Source organism: Balaenoptera borealis (genome assembly GCF_965194805.1).
Source record: "Balaenoptera borealis genome assembly, chromosome: X".
Lineage (NCBI taxonomy): Eukaryota > Metazoa > Chordata > Mammalia > Artiodactyla > Balaenopteridae > Balaenoptera > Balaenoptera borealis.
This window is the reverse complement of record NC_138881.1, coordinates 48,373,757-48,389,316: the sequence shown is the minus strand read 5'-3', so window position 1 is coordinate 48,389,316 and position 15,560 is coordinate 48,373,757. Positions and strand designations below refer to the sequence as shown.

The 15,560-nt window shown below is 37.2% G+C and overlaps 2 protein-coding genes across 8 annotated transcripts in view; one reads left to right on the top strand and one right to left on the bottom strand.

The window, feature by feature from the left end:
• The window catches only part of KLF8 (KLF transcription factor 8), a 336,861-nt gene that overhangs the window by 23,265 nt on the left and 298,036 nt on the right, over window positions 1–15,560 (bottom strand). For all 7 annotated transcript variants that reach the window (XM_082376699.1, XM_082376701.1, XM_082376703.1 and 4 more), the window contains 3 exons: window positions 10,577–11,141; window positions 7,839–7,944; window positions 7,075–7,214 (listed from right to left, as the gene is read on the bottom strand). In XM_082376699.1, coding sequence (XP_082232825.1) covers window positions 7,075–7,214; window positions 7,839–7,944; window positions 10,577–11,141 — 811 coding nt within the window. The remainder of the gene's footprint in view (window positions 1–7,074; window positions 7,215–7,838; window positions 7,945–10,576; window positions 11,142–15,560) is intronic.
• The window catches only part of LOC309620349 (zinc finger X-linked protein ZXDB-like), a 962,758-nt gene that overhangs the window by 806,870 nt on the left and 140,328 nt on the right, over window positions 1–15,560 (top strand). The gene's annotated exons all lie outside the window — the stretch shown is intronic.

Genomic DNA, 15,560 nt, shown 5'->3' with positions numbered 1-15,560 from the left:
ACATTTGATCACAAAACAGCAAAATACACATTTTTTTCAAGTGCACATGGAACATTCTCCAGGATAGATCACATGCTAGGCCACAAAAGAAGCCTCAATAAATTTAAGAGGATAGAAATAATATCATGTACTTTTCCCCAACAACAATGGTATAAAACTAGAAATCAATTACAAGAAGAAAAATGGGAAAAGCACAAACACATGGAGACCAAACAACAGGTTTCTACAAAAACTAATGGTTCAATGAAGAAATCAAGGAGGAAATCAGAAAGTACCTCCACGTAAATGAAAATGGAAACACAACTTTCCAAAATCTATGGGATGCAGCAAAAGCAGTTCTAAGAGGGAAGTTTTGTCAACACAGGCCTACCAGAAGAAACAAGAAAAATCTCAAAAAAACAATCTAAACTTCCATCTAAAGGAATTAGAAAAAGATGAACAAAGAAAGCCCAAAGTCAGCAGAAGAAAGGAAATCATAAAGATCAGCGAGGAAATAAATAACATGGAGACAAAACATAAACAAAAACAAAACAATAGAAATGGTCAATGAAACTAAGACCTAGTTTTTTTTGAGAAGATAGACAAAATTGATCAATCTTTAGGCAAGCTCTTCAAAAAGAAAAGAGAGAGGATACAAATAAACAAAACAAATGAAAGAGGAGGAAATAACAATGAATTGCAGAGAGATAAAAAAATTAAAAGAGAAAACTATCAACAGTTATATGTCAACAAAATGGACAACCTAGAAGAAATGGACAAATTTCTAGAAACATGCAACCTTCCAAAACTAAACTAGAAAGCAATAGACAACCTAGTCAGACTGATCACTAGTAGTGAAATTAAATTTGTTACCAAAAAAACAAAAAAAATTCCCAGCAAACAAAAGATCAAGGTCTGTTGGATTCAAAGGGAAATTCTACCAAACATTTAAAGAAGAGTTAGAGTTTCCCTGGTGGTGCAGTTGTTAAGAATCTGCCTGCCAATGTAAGGGGCATGGGTTCAACCCCTGGTCCGGGAAGATCCCACATGCCGCAGAGCAACTAAGCCCATGCACCACAACTACTCAGCCTGCACTCTAGAGCCCATGAGCCACAACTCCTAAGACCATGTGCTGCAACTACTGAAGCCCATGTGCCTAGAGCCCATGCTCTGCAACAACAGAAGCCACTGCAATGAGAAGCACGTTCACCACAATGAAGAGTAGCCCCTGCTCGCTGCAACTAGAGAAAGCCCACACGCAAGCAATGAAGACCCAATGCAGCCAAAAATAAAATAAGTAAAATAAATCTAAAAAAAATAAAGAAGAGTTAATACCGATTCTTCTCAAACCATACAAAGAAATTGTAAAGGATGGAGTATTCCCAAATTCATTATACGAGACCACCATTACCCTGATACCAAAACCAGAAAAAGAAACTAAAAAATGAAAATTATGCACCAATATCTCTGATGAATATAGATGTAAAAATCCTGAACAAAATATTAGCAAACCAAATCCAACAGTACGTAAAAAGGATCTATGATCAAGTGAGACTTATTCCAGGGTTGCAAGAATGGTTCAATATTTGCAAATCAATCAAAACAGATTAACAAAAAGAAGAATAAAAATCATGAGATCATCTCAATAAGCACTGAAGAAGCACTTGACAAAATTCAGCATCTATTTATAATAAAAACTCTCAAAAAGTGAGCATAGAGGGAATATACCTCACCATAATAAAGGCAAGCCTACAGTTAACATCATACTCAATGATGAAAAGATGAAAGCTTTATCTCTAATACAGTGGTCCACAACCTTTTTGGCACCAGGGACCAGTTTCATGGAAGACAATTTTTCCATGGACCGGGGTGGGGGAGATGGTTTCGGGATGATTCAAGTGCATTACATTTATTGTGCACTTTATTTCTATTATTATAACATTGTAATATATAATGAAATAATTATACAACTCACCATAATGCAGAATCAGTAGGAGCTCTGAGCTTGTTTTCACTTGCCACTCATTGATAGGGTTTTGATATGAGTCTGCAAGCAATTGATTTATTATGGTCTCTGTGCAGTCAAACCATTCTGCTAATGATAATCTGTATTTGCAGCCGCTCCCCAGCACTAGCATCATTGCCTCAGCTCCACCTCAGATCATCAGGCATTAGATTCTCATAAGGAGTGTGCAACCTAGATCCCTCGTATGCTCAGTTCACAGTAGGGTTCGTGCTCCTATGAGACTCTAAGGCCACCACTGATCTGACAGGAGGAGGAACTCAGGCAGTAATGCAGGTGATGGGGAGCAGCTGTAAATACAGATGAAGCTTCACTCGCTTGCCCACCACTCGCCTCCTGCTGTGCAGCTTGGTTCCTAACAGGCCACAGACCGGTACCAGTCAGTGGCCCGGGTGTGGGGACCCCTGCTCTAATACAAAGAACTAGACTAGGATGCCCATTATTGCCACTTTTACTCAACATAGTATTGGAAATTCATGTTAGAGAAGTTAAACAAAAAAAGAAGTAAAAGGCATCCAAATTGGAAGGGAGAAAGTAAAACTGTCACTATTTGCAGATGACATAGAAAACCTGAGGTTTATACCAAAAAGCTATTAGAATTGATAAATGATTTCAGTAAAGTTACAGGATACAAGATTAATATACAGAAATCTGTAGATTTTCTATACACTAATAATGAATGAGAAGAAATATAAATTAAGGAAACCATCCCATTTACAATCACATCAAAAAGAATAAAATACCTAGGAATAAACTTAACCAAGGAGATGAAAGACCTATACTCTAAAACTATAAAACATTGATAAAGAAATTTGAAAATAATACAAAAAATGGAAAGATATTCCATGTTCTTGGATTTGAAGAATTAATATTGTTAAAATATCCATACCACCCAAAGCAATCTACAGATTTAATGCAATCCCTATCCAAATACCCATGACATTTTTCACCGATCTAGAACTAGTAATCCTAAAATTTATATGGAACCACAAAAGACCCTGAATAGCAAAAGCAATCCTCAGAAAAAAAGAATGAAACTGAAAGTGTTATACTCCCTGACTTTAGACTATACTACAAAGCTACAGTAATCCAAACAGATTGGTACTGGTACAAAAAACAGACACATATATCAGTGGAACAGAACAGAGAGCCCAGAAATTAACCCATATACATATAGCCAATTAATCTATGACAAAGGACACAAAAATGTACAATGAGGAAAAGGCAGTCTCTTCAGTAAGTGGTGCTGGGAAAACTGGACAGCTACATATAAAAGAATGAAATAAAGCATTTTCTAACACCATATAAAAAATAAAATCAAAATGTATTAAAGACCGAAATTTAATACCATAAACCATAAAACGTCTAGAAGAAAGCATAGGGGTGACACTCTTTGACATAATTTGTAGCAATATTTTTTTTTTGGATCTGTATCCCCAGGCAAAGGAAACAAAACAAAAATAAACCGATGGGACCTAATTAAACTTAGCAGCTTTTGCACAGCCAAGGAAACCATCTACAAAATGAAAAGGTAACCTACTGAATGGGAGAAAATATCTTCAAACAGTATGTCTAATAAGGTGTAAAATCATATATATATATATATATATATATATATATATATATATATATATATATATATATATATATATACAGTTCATGAAAACTTCATATAAAAAAAGAAGAACCTAATGAAAAAATGGGTAGAAAACCTGCAAAGACATTTTCCCGAAGACATACACATGGCCAACAGGCACATGAAATAAATGCTCAACATCGCTAAACATCAGGGAAATGCAAATCAAAACCACAGTGAGGTATCACCTCACACCCTTCAGAATGGCTAATATCAAAATGTCTACAAATAACAAATGTTGGATAAGATGTGGAGAAAAAGAAACCCTAGTACACTTTTGGTGGGAATGTAAATTGGTGTAACCATTATGGAAAACAATATGGAGGTTTCTCAAAAAACAAAAATAGAACTACCATATGATCCAAGCAATTCTACTTCTGGGTATATATCTGAAGAAAATGAAAATGCTAGTTTGAAAAGACTAGTATTTTCAACGTTGGACTAGCACCCCAACGTTCATAGCAGCACTATTTACAATAACCAAAATATGGAAGCAACCTAAGCGTCCATCAACAGAAGAATGGATAGAGAAGTGTATATATACTCAATGAAATATTGCTAGGCATAAAAAAGCATGAAATTCTGCCATTTGCAGCAGCTTGGACGGCCCTAAAGAGTATTATGTTTAGTGAAATAAGTCAAACAGAGAAAGACAAATACTTTATGATATCACTTACATGTGGAATCTAAAAAATAATACAAATGAATGTATATGCAAAATAGAAACAGACTCACACGTGTAGAACACAAACGTGTGGTTACCAAAGCAGGAAGGGAAGCGGGGAAGGGGTAAATTAGGAGAATGAGATTAAGAGATATAAACTAGTATGTATAAAATAGATAAGCAACAAGGATATATTGTATAGCACAGGAAATTATAGCCATTATCTTGTAATAATTTATAATGGAGTATAATCTGCAAAAATACTAAATCACTATGCCGTATACCTGAAAATAATACAATATTGTAAGTCAACTATACTTCAATAAAAAAAGATGTGGTACACTCACACACACACACACACACACACACACACACACACACACACACACACACACACACACAGTGGAATATTACTCAGACATAAAAAAGAATAAAATCTTGCCATTTGAAACAAAGTGGATGGACCTGGACAGTATTATGCTTAGTGAAATAAGTCAGACAGAGAAAGACAAATATAAGTTTTCACTTACATGTAGAATCTAAAAGAATAAAACAAATGAATAAATATAACAAAACAGAAAGAGAATCACAGATATAGAGGATAAACTAGTGGTTACCAATGGGAAGAGGAATGGCGGGACAGGAATATAGGGGGAGGGGCAGATCGAGGTAGGTGATGAATAGGTACAAACTACTATTTATAAAATAAATAAGATACAAGGATATATTGTACAGCACAGGGAATATAGTTAATATTTTATAATAACTTTAAGTGGTGTATAATCTATAAGAAATATTGGATCAGTATGTTGTACACCAGAACTTAATATGTATTGTAAATCAACTATAATTTTTTTAAAAATGTCATACTTTTTGAAACAGAGTATAGAATCTTGCTAACCTGGGTTTGAGGTGGGGATATGGGGAAATGTTGGTCTGGGGTACAGATTTCAGTTCTGCAAGATAAATAAGTCCTAGAAATCTAATGTACAACAATGTGACTGTAGTTAACAATATTGTATACTTGAAATTTGCTAAGAGGATGTATCTTAGGTATTCTCACGAGGCACACACACATACACACAAGGTAACTTTGTGAGGTGATGGATGGGTTAATCAGTTTGTTTGTGGTGAATATTTCAGAATGCATACATATCAAATCACCCATTTTTACATCTTAAATATGAACAATTTTAATTTTCAACTATAAAGTTGGAGGAGAAAAAGAATAAATTAAGACAGAAAGCCTAACTGTGTGGAAGTGAGACTGGAATTGAAAGGATACAAATAATAGTTCACATTTATTGAGAGTTTACTATATGTCAGACAGTATTCTAAGTGTTTAAACTATTAATATTCCCAGATAAGGAAACTGAGGCAAAGAAAGATGAAGTAACTTTCAGCTAATGAGTGATAGACTGCGATGTCAAATTCAGACAGTGTAGTTTCACAGTGTATGCTCTTGGCTATTATGTTTACATCCTCAATAAAAGAGCTATTTGAAGAAAGAAATAATAGAACTTTAGAAACACATAACTGGGGGCACAGAGAATGTTAAGAATCAATCATTAATTTTGAGCCTGAGTGAATGGGTGATGCTGTTATTAAAAACTGGGGCTTAACTGTATGTTTAATGGAAATTGTTGTATCTGTACTTTCTGCTTTACATGACTGTAAGCTCAAAGGAGATGAAGGGCTGCATTGCATACTAGAGGTGGTATCCAGATAAGCTAGAGCCTCATGGCTCTCTGCTGAGAATATCTACCAGAGACAAGGTTATCACTCTCTGTAACACCTCGCAATGAACCCCAATCTTTAGAGTGCAATAAAGCAGGCATTTCTTCAGCTGTCTCAGTTCCAAAGAACCTGTGGAATACCAGTAATAGAAAAAAAGTATACCCAGGTTGCATACCAAGGTTGGGTTCTATACAAACTCTAATACAGTATATGTTTACAAGAAAAGAGGTCCCCTTCCTAGTCCAGGGTGTCCAAGTCTCACTTCTGAGCTGGAGATGATTGGGGATGAGGAGTCTTCAAGGAGAGGGTACAAACTGATGACTGAAAAGCTATTTCTGGCCCATAGGCAGGTTTCTTTGAATCTATGGTGTTATAAAATTTGTTTAATTACATGCCAATGTTCAAAATCTAGGATGTTTCACATAAAAATCTTGATTTTTTTTTAATTTGGGAGATTTTGTAATACTTATTTGGAGTTGAGTGATAGTTCTCCTTCAGATGGGGCAGTTTGCTCACTCCCCCAGCCCCTGCCCTAAGCCCCCAGGTCTGCTTTACTTATTCTTTCTAATGTCCACCTTTCATTTCTAATGAGAACAAAGATATATTATAGGTTGGTAAATGATGCTGAGCTCCAAAAGCCTGCTTTAATTTCACTGTACTTTTCAATACTCAATAAAACTTGTGGGGCTCTGGTAGCAAGGGAGGGAGTCTTATCTGCCTTAATCTTCTTATAAGTGTTATGACTTCCCAATTAGAAAGACCTACAGGTGCTCAATGGGAATTATAACTATTCAGAAGACACCAGGTTTAGTGTTTTCTTAGGCTGGTTTCATGAAAGCTACCGTAGAGTAGAAACAAGACATAGGGATAAAAGTCATGAATGGAACCTGTGCCCATGAGTATAAATAGATCAACCTTTGTTTCAAGACTTTCTTCTCTTTCTGTCTCTCAGAGACTCTGTGTGTGTGTGTGTGTGTGTGTGTGTGTGTGTGTGTGTGTGTGTGTGTGTTGGGGGTAGGGTGGAGGTGGGCAGACCTGTATGGATTCTTCGGTGGGCTTTCAGGTGAGAGCTTTTGGTGTACACTTTGCTGCATCCCGCAAAGTCACACTGGTGAATCCGTCTTCTCTTCAAGTCAAGGGACTCTTCTCCCTGCATTTGGCTCATTGCTGCTGGTCTGAGCAAAGAAAGAGAGATAAGGCCAAATAGTGATTTTAAAGTGGAGGCTAAATAAATGGACTTACATATAATGGGATCACCTCATACATGCATTTAATTTATGCAAATTTAATACCAGCCCCCCCCCCCCAATAATTGAAATAGCTCAAGCAATTCCCTCAACTTAGCCATTCTGCTCAGTAAATACAGGTCCCAGAAGGTGGTAATGTTTCTTTGGGTGGTTTCTGTTCCCAAGCAGTATGAGCATTTCACTCTAATAAGCTTCATTCTTAGGTTTAAAGAAATGTATTTTTCATCCAACATGGTTGCTAAAACACAAGCCAATGATAAGGTTGCTTTAAACTTACAGAGAGAAACAGAATGCAACTGTACTTTATAGGAAATTTGCAAATTTTCCAAGGGTAAAGATTGATGATCTACAATTAAAACATTACTGTGTCATAACATCCATGTCCACGCACATGTGTGCATACAAGCTCATACCTTCACTGAAAAGGCAGTTTACCTATATTTTGTTGTCCTCAAATTCTTACTATTGTGTCTGAGAATTTGTTCCACTTTTACCACAGACACACACATATATACACAGAGACAGACCTGAAGTAAAGATAAAAGTACTTACTCTTGTACCTGAATATCCTGTAAGGCTGAGGATCCACTCTCAATTGTACTCTCCTCACTGTCACTTGGGATCTCCAGTGGAGACATGGAGGTGGGGTCAACTTTCACTAAAAGCAAAGAAAAGGAGCAGTGTGGGCTACAAATATATGAGCCTCTAATCATTTTCCGGATTCCCAGTTTGGCCCACAATGAAAAGTAGCAGCAAAATAGAGAAATAAAGAAAAAGCAAAGATGGAAGAAGTATATTTGTATGGAAGGAAGAGAAGAGCATTTAAAATTTTAGCAGAGCAGGATAAAGAAATTCCTTTAAGGGAAGGGTACTGTGGAGCATTCTCACTAGAATGAGCTTCTCTAGGATAGTGAGTAAGATAAGATAGTGGGTTTCTCTAGGATAAGGTCTGGGTATGATTCAACTCCCTATCTCGAGGACCCAAGACAGTGTCTGTTGAAAAGTCAGGTTCAATTTGTATTTGTTGAATCAAACTCTAAATAGTTACTTGTCTGTCCTCAGATCAATGCCTAGGCTCATGCCAGAGGTGAGAACATCCCCTTTGGCTTTTGTGTTCCTTAATGGAAACGAGTCATTGAGATGAGACACATAAGGAGTGTCTAGTAGGTGCTTGATACATGTTAGCGTCCTTCCCTTCCACCTATGTTGGCAGAAGCCCTTAAATATTTATTGTCAACCAATGGTGTTTCTGACGCCTAACAAAACTCAGTCAGATGGTCAGACATCTCCTAGATCTAGTGAAAGCTTCAAAATTTCTATATAGAAGAAACTTAAGGGTGGCAATAAAGTTGGGGATGGGGAGTATTTGGCTAGCACAGTCACCTCCATACATTGTGTATCATTCACTAAAACGTTTTAAGCATATATCTGTGTCTGTGTCTCTGCATGCATATGTGTGTGTTTATGATATAAATGTACTAGCATCCTAAAATTTTGTGTACATTATGAAAAATAAACAAAATAACATGTAAAGGGCGAGACAATACAAATAGAAGTTTTGATGCTTTCTTTTTGTGCTCCAAATACTTTGTGCAATACCCCCTTTGCCCCCCCACCAAGGTGTAAACATACCATTTGGAGACCACTGTGCTAATGGTCTCAGCTTGAAACTACATTGAACACTTTTAAAATTTATTCTGTTTATTTAAAATAGTTCTGATGGACTGATGGATATTATGGTGGGGGGGAATTCAAAGCCCATCAAACCATCCCTTGGTATTACCACTGCCTTGATATCAGCAAATTCTCACACAAAGAATTTTATTTTCCCATTTCCTGTTTTGTTTGGCTCTCTCCCTATATGAAAATTGATAATTGTATTTTAAATAACCTCCTCAGGGGATCTCAAAAACAAGATTGTTATGAATACTTATCATTACCACAATTAACCACTAATCAATAATGGCATTTTTATTCAAAAGAACACGGCGGAGTCTCAGCAACTTGATGCTTAGTATGTCATTCTCCTACATTTAGTGATGGAATGATCACAAGGCATTGAATTTCAAAGGTAGAAAATTCTTAGAAAGTTTTTTTTTAACACTGAGCTGAAATCTGGTTCCTAGTCATTTCCACCCGCATATCTCCCCTTTGGTCTTTTTAATTCATGCTAAACATTTATCAGCTCCTTTCTGACATGGGTTTTAGTCCTCTCACCATCTTAATCTTTCTCCTCTGATTATACTCCAATTTCCCAACATCCTTCCTAAAGCTGAACATCCAAAAGTGGTTGTAATTCTACAGATGTGGTGAAGGTAAATATCTTGAACCACTTCAAGAAGCCATATAATTTTCTTCCATCATTCTCCATTACAAACTAGATATGTCTCTAGGAGGGGAACTGGGTGGCTGGGCGATAGTGGTGAAAGGGAGATAAACATACCTTTCTAAATTCTGAACTTATTTTAAAAATAAGTAAAAGGTAAGATTACAGCATATGAACTCTCTCCTGGAAAAAATTTCAAGTTTGTTCATCACATTATTTGTTACAAAACAACTACTATGTACCACTGTGCTCTCTGGAGATGCACAAAGAAAAATAAGATGGAGTCTTGTCCTCAAGCAATTTACAATTCAATTGGGAAGAATACCCATACACTTGTGATACAAGCATGTAAAAAATTAACATGGAAGGTGATAGATGCCAAATGAGGTGGAACACAGGAAAGATGGCAAAATTTCAAAGACTATTTTACTTGTAGGAAAGAGAAAAGTACAGTGCTGGGAGAGGCTGGGAGATAAGGCTGGCTATGTATGTAGGGCTAGAAACATTCTCAACTTTTCTACCAAAGCATTCCTAATGACATAGAAGACTAAACACATCCTCCTGGAAAGTCCCAGTGTAGGTGCTTTAGTAGCTTAAAACTATTTTTGAAGTTCATGTTTTAAAATATTATTCAAATATTATATTTTTCTCTTTAATAAAATCATATTTTAAAAATATAAAATGTTTTAAATTACTTACTGTCAAATAATATAGAGGTTCCAGGAAGATACATAGTATTTCACTCAAAGATATGTATACCCCAGTTTGAGAAACATGGGCTAAATGAAAAAGATTCTTTGTACATTTGTAAGCATTGAAGAGACATGATAAAAACAGTATTTATGAAAAATTGCTCTTAAAGCTGTATGCAAGAATAATTGGAAAAGAAATAGGAGATAGAATATTCAAAAAGGGAGTAGATGAAGGAAGGTAAGGTCCAGCAAAGGGGCAGATTGATGCTCACCTGATCCAGCATTTTTGCCATCTCCTCCAATGAGTGGGACTGTAATGGCTGCAGGGCTCCCATCTGCAGGCAAAGTAGTATACACCATGGGCAGCGACTGCACCACCACTGGGATGGCCTTCAGGCTACCCATCTTATTTGACAGATTGACTGAGGGGATGGTGTGAATCACATGTAAGATCTGCTGGCCACCAGTGCCCTGAGAGGAGGCCAGGATAGAGCCTGGAGTCAGAACAGTAGGGATATTTGCTGAAGTGCCTGTGTCTGATGTTGAAGTGGATACTACAAGAGTCTGGGAAGCAGACTGTGGCTTGGGAGGACGTATTGGAGCTTGCAGCATACTGGCAGGCTGAAGAGGAGACTTTGGCTTGTGAAAGGAGAGGTCAACTGGTTCCACCTGGGGCAGGTTGAAATCATTAGCCAGAAGTTCTTCTGGGGGCTCAATCTTGATGTCATTTAACAGTGCTGGGTTCTCCATGGGGTTGGCATCCAGGAGTGGTGGAGATGTCATATTACCTCTGTCTGCTGCCTTAAGGGAATCTCTAATTTTAACAGGGCCAGTGACCTAAAATAAATACATAAACAAATGAGAGGTGCAAACAGTGAGTGTTAGTACCCTGAAGAAGAGAGATGTGAGCAATGAAAGAAAGAAATCTCTATTCTGTTGTCATGGACAGAATATACAGGGAGTTGAGAAAAATGAGGCAAGAGGAAAAATTAAAACAAGAGTAAAGAGGAAAAAAGATGGAAACTTTATTGAGTACCAGCATCAGGCACCGTATAAGGCAATTTATACAAATTATTTCATTTAAACTTTACAATAATTCTGCAAGATTAGTTAGAATCAACACATCTGAATATCCACTATTAGTACTGTGTTAAGCCCAGTGAGGGCACAAATGAATAAGGTATAGCCACGAAGTACATACTAACATACCAAGTACAATGATAGAATAATATGAGTAGCTTATAAGTCATACCATAATAAGTGATGCAGCAGATATACAAGCAAGGTATTTTAGAAAAAGAAAAGGGAATGATTCATTCTGTCTAGAAGATCAGGGAAGGTTTCAAGGAGGAAGTGATATTTCAGATGAGTCTTAGAGAATTAATACAAGTTCTGTAAGAAGAGAAAGGGTAAAAAATAATTTCCATCTACAGAGACATAACAACAGACAATATGCTTAGGGAATAATGATGCAGTACAGTCAGTTGTATTAAATGCAAACTCTATCTGTGCAACTTTTAAATTTAAAAATACTAATTAAGGGACTTCCCTGGCGGTCCAGTGGTTAAGACTCTGTGTTTCCAATGCAGGGGACACGGGTTTGATTCCTGGTCAGGGAACTAAGATCCCACATGCAGCGTGGCCAAAAAATAAATACTAATTAAATGATCACTTTATAGGTAATATATAAAATAACATAAAACCTCAACCTAATTACAATTTTTCTGAGTTCCATGAATTCAAAGATCAAGGATATCCCAATTAAAAAATGGGTAGAAGGGAACAATCATCAACAGGAAGGCACTGGAACTCACCAAAAAAGATACCCCACATCCAAAGACAAAGGAGAAGCCACAGTGAGATGGTAGGAGGGGCACAATCACAATAAAATCAAATTCCATAGTTGCTGGATGGGTGACTAACAAACCAGAGAACACTTATAACACAGAAGTCCACCCACTGGAATGGAGGTTCTGAGCCCCATGTCAGGCTTCCCAACCTTGGGGTCCGGCAATGGGAGGAGGAATTCCTAGAGAATCAGACTTTGAAGGCTAGCGGGATTTGATTGCAGGACTTTGACAGGACTGGGGGAAAGAGAGACTCCACTCTTGGAGGGCACACACAGGGTGGTGTGTGTGTTGGGACCCAAACGAGGGAGCAGTGACTCCATGGAAAACTGAACCAGACCTGCCTGCTGGTGTTGGAGGGTCTCCTGCAGAGGCAGGGGGTGGCTGTGTCTCACTGTGAGGACAAGGACACTGGCAGCAGAAGTTCTGGGAAGTACCCCTTGGTGTGAGCCCTCCCAGAGTTGGCCATTAGCCCCACCAAAGAGTCCGGGTAGGCTCCAGTGTTGGGTCGCATCAGGCCAAACAACCAACAGGGAGGGAACCAAGCCCCACCCATCAGCAGACAAGTAGAATAAAGTTTTACTGAGTTCTGCCTACCAGAGCAACAGCCAACTCTACCCACCACCGGTCCCTTCCATCAGGAAACTTGCACAAGCCTCTTAGATAGCCTCATCCACCAGAGGGCAGACAGTTGAAGCAAAAAGAATTACAGTCCTGCAGCCTGTGGAACAAAAACCACATTCACAGAAAGATAGACAAAAGGAAAAGGCAGAGGACTATGTACGAGATGAAGGAACAATATAAAACCCCAGAAAAACAATGAAATGAAGTGGAGATAGGCAACCGTCCAGAAAAAGAATTCAGAATAATGATAGGGAATATGATCCAGGACCTCTGAAAAAGAATGGAGGCAAAGATAGAGAAGATGCAAGAAATGTTTAACAAAGAACTAGAAGAATTAAAGAGCAAACAAACAGAGATGAAAAATACAATAACTAAAATGAAAAATACACTAGAAGGAATCAATAACAGGATAACTGAGGCAGAAGAACAAATAAGTGACCTGGAAGACAGAATGGTGGAATTCACTGCTGTGGAACAGAATAAAGAAAAATGAATGAAAAGAAATGAAGACAGCCTAAGAGACCTCTGGGACGACATAAAATGCAACAACATTTGCATTACAGGTGTCCCAGAAGGAGAAGAGAGAGAGAAGGACCTGAGAAAATATTTGAAGAGATTATAGTCAAAAACTTCCCTAATGTGGGAAGGAAATAGGAACCCAAGTGCAGGATGTGCACAGAGTCCCATACAGGATAGACCCAAGGAGAAACAGGCTGAGACACGTAGTAATAAAATTGGCAAAAATTAAAGACAAAGAAAAATTATTGAAAGCAGCAAGGGAAAAATGACAACATACAAGGGAACTCCCATAAGGTTAACATACAAGGGAATTCCCATAAGTTTAGCAGCTGATTTCTCAGAGGAAACTCTACAAGCCAGAGGGAATGGCATGACATATTTAAAGTGATGAAAGGGAAGAACCTACAACCAAGATTACTCTACCCGGCAAGGATCTCATTCAGATTTGATGGAGAAATCAAAAGCTTTACAGACAAGCAAAAACTAAGAGCATTCAGCACCATCAAACCAGCTCTACAACAAATGCTAAAGGAACTTCTCTAAGTGAGAAAAACAAGAGAAGAAAAGGACCTCCAAAAACAAACCCAAAACAATTAACAAAATGGTAATAGGAATATACTTATTGATAATTACCTTAAACGTGAATGGATTAAATGCATCAACCAAAAGACACAGGCTCGTTGAATGGATACAAAAACAAGACCCATATATATATTGTCTACCAGAGACCCACTTCAGACCTAGGGACACATACAGACTGAAAGTGAGGGGATGGAAAAAGATATTCCATGGAAATATCAACAGAAACCTGGAGTAGCAATTCTCATATCAGATAAAATAGACTTTAAAGTAAAGAATGTTACAAGAGAAAAGGAAGGACACTACATAGTGATCAAGGGAGCAATCCAAGAAGATATAACAATTATAAATATATATGCACCCAATATAGGAGCACATCAATACATAAGGCAACTGTTAACAGCTATAAAAGAGGAAATCAACAATAACACAATAATCGTGGGCGACTTTAACACCTCACTAACACCAATGGACAGATCATCCAAACAGAAAATTAATAAGGAAACATAAGCTTTAAACGACACATAGACCCGATAGATTTAATTGATATTTACAGGACATTCCATCCATAAACAGCAGATTACACGTCCTTCTCAAATGCACATGGATCATTCTCCAGGATACATCACATCTTGGGTCACAAATGAAGCCTCAGTAAATTTAAGAAAATTTAAATCATATCAAGCAACTTTTCTGACCACAACGCTATGAGATTAGAAATCAATTACAGGAAAAAAACGTAAAAAACACAAACACATGGAGGCTGAACAATACATTACTAAATCACCAAGAGATCACTGAATAAATCAAAGAGAAAATAAAAAAATACCTAGAGACAACGGACAACGAAAACATGATGATCCAAAACCTATGGGATGCAGCAAAAGCAGTTCTAAGAGGGAAGTTTGTAACAATACAAGCCTACCTCAAGAAACAAGAAAAATTTCAAATAAACAACCTAAACTTAAACCTAAAGGAATTAGAGAAAGAAGAACAAACAAAACCCAAATTTAGCAGAAGGAAAGAAATCATAAGGATCAGAGCAGAAATAAATGAAATAGAAACAAAGAAAACAATAACAAAGATCAATAAAACTAAAAGCTGGTTCTTTGAGAAGATAAACCAAATTGATAAACCATTAGTCAAACTCATCAAGAAAAAGAGGGAGAGGCCTCAAATCAATAAAATTAGAAATGAAAATACGAGAAGTTACAACAGACACCACAGAAATACAAAGCATCCTAAGAGACTACTACAAATAAATCTATGCCAATAAAATGGACAACCTGGAAGAAATGGAAAAAATCTTAGAAAAGTAGAACCTTCCAAGACTGAACCAGGAAGAAATAGAAAATATGAATAGACCAATGACAAGTAATGAAAATGAACCTGTTATTAAAAATCTTCCAACAAGCAAAAGTCCAGGACCAGATGGCTTCACAGGTGAATTCTATCAAACATTTAGAGGAGAGCTAACACCCTTCCTTCTCAAACTCATCCAAAATATTGCAGAGGAAGGAACACTCCCAAACTGATTCTATGAAGCCACCATCACCGTGATACCAAAACCAGACAAAGATACTACCAAAAAAAGAAAATTACAGACCAATATCACTGATGAATGAACATGCAAAAATCCTCAACAAAATACTAGCAAACAGAATCCTACAGCACATTAAAAGAATCA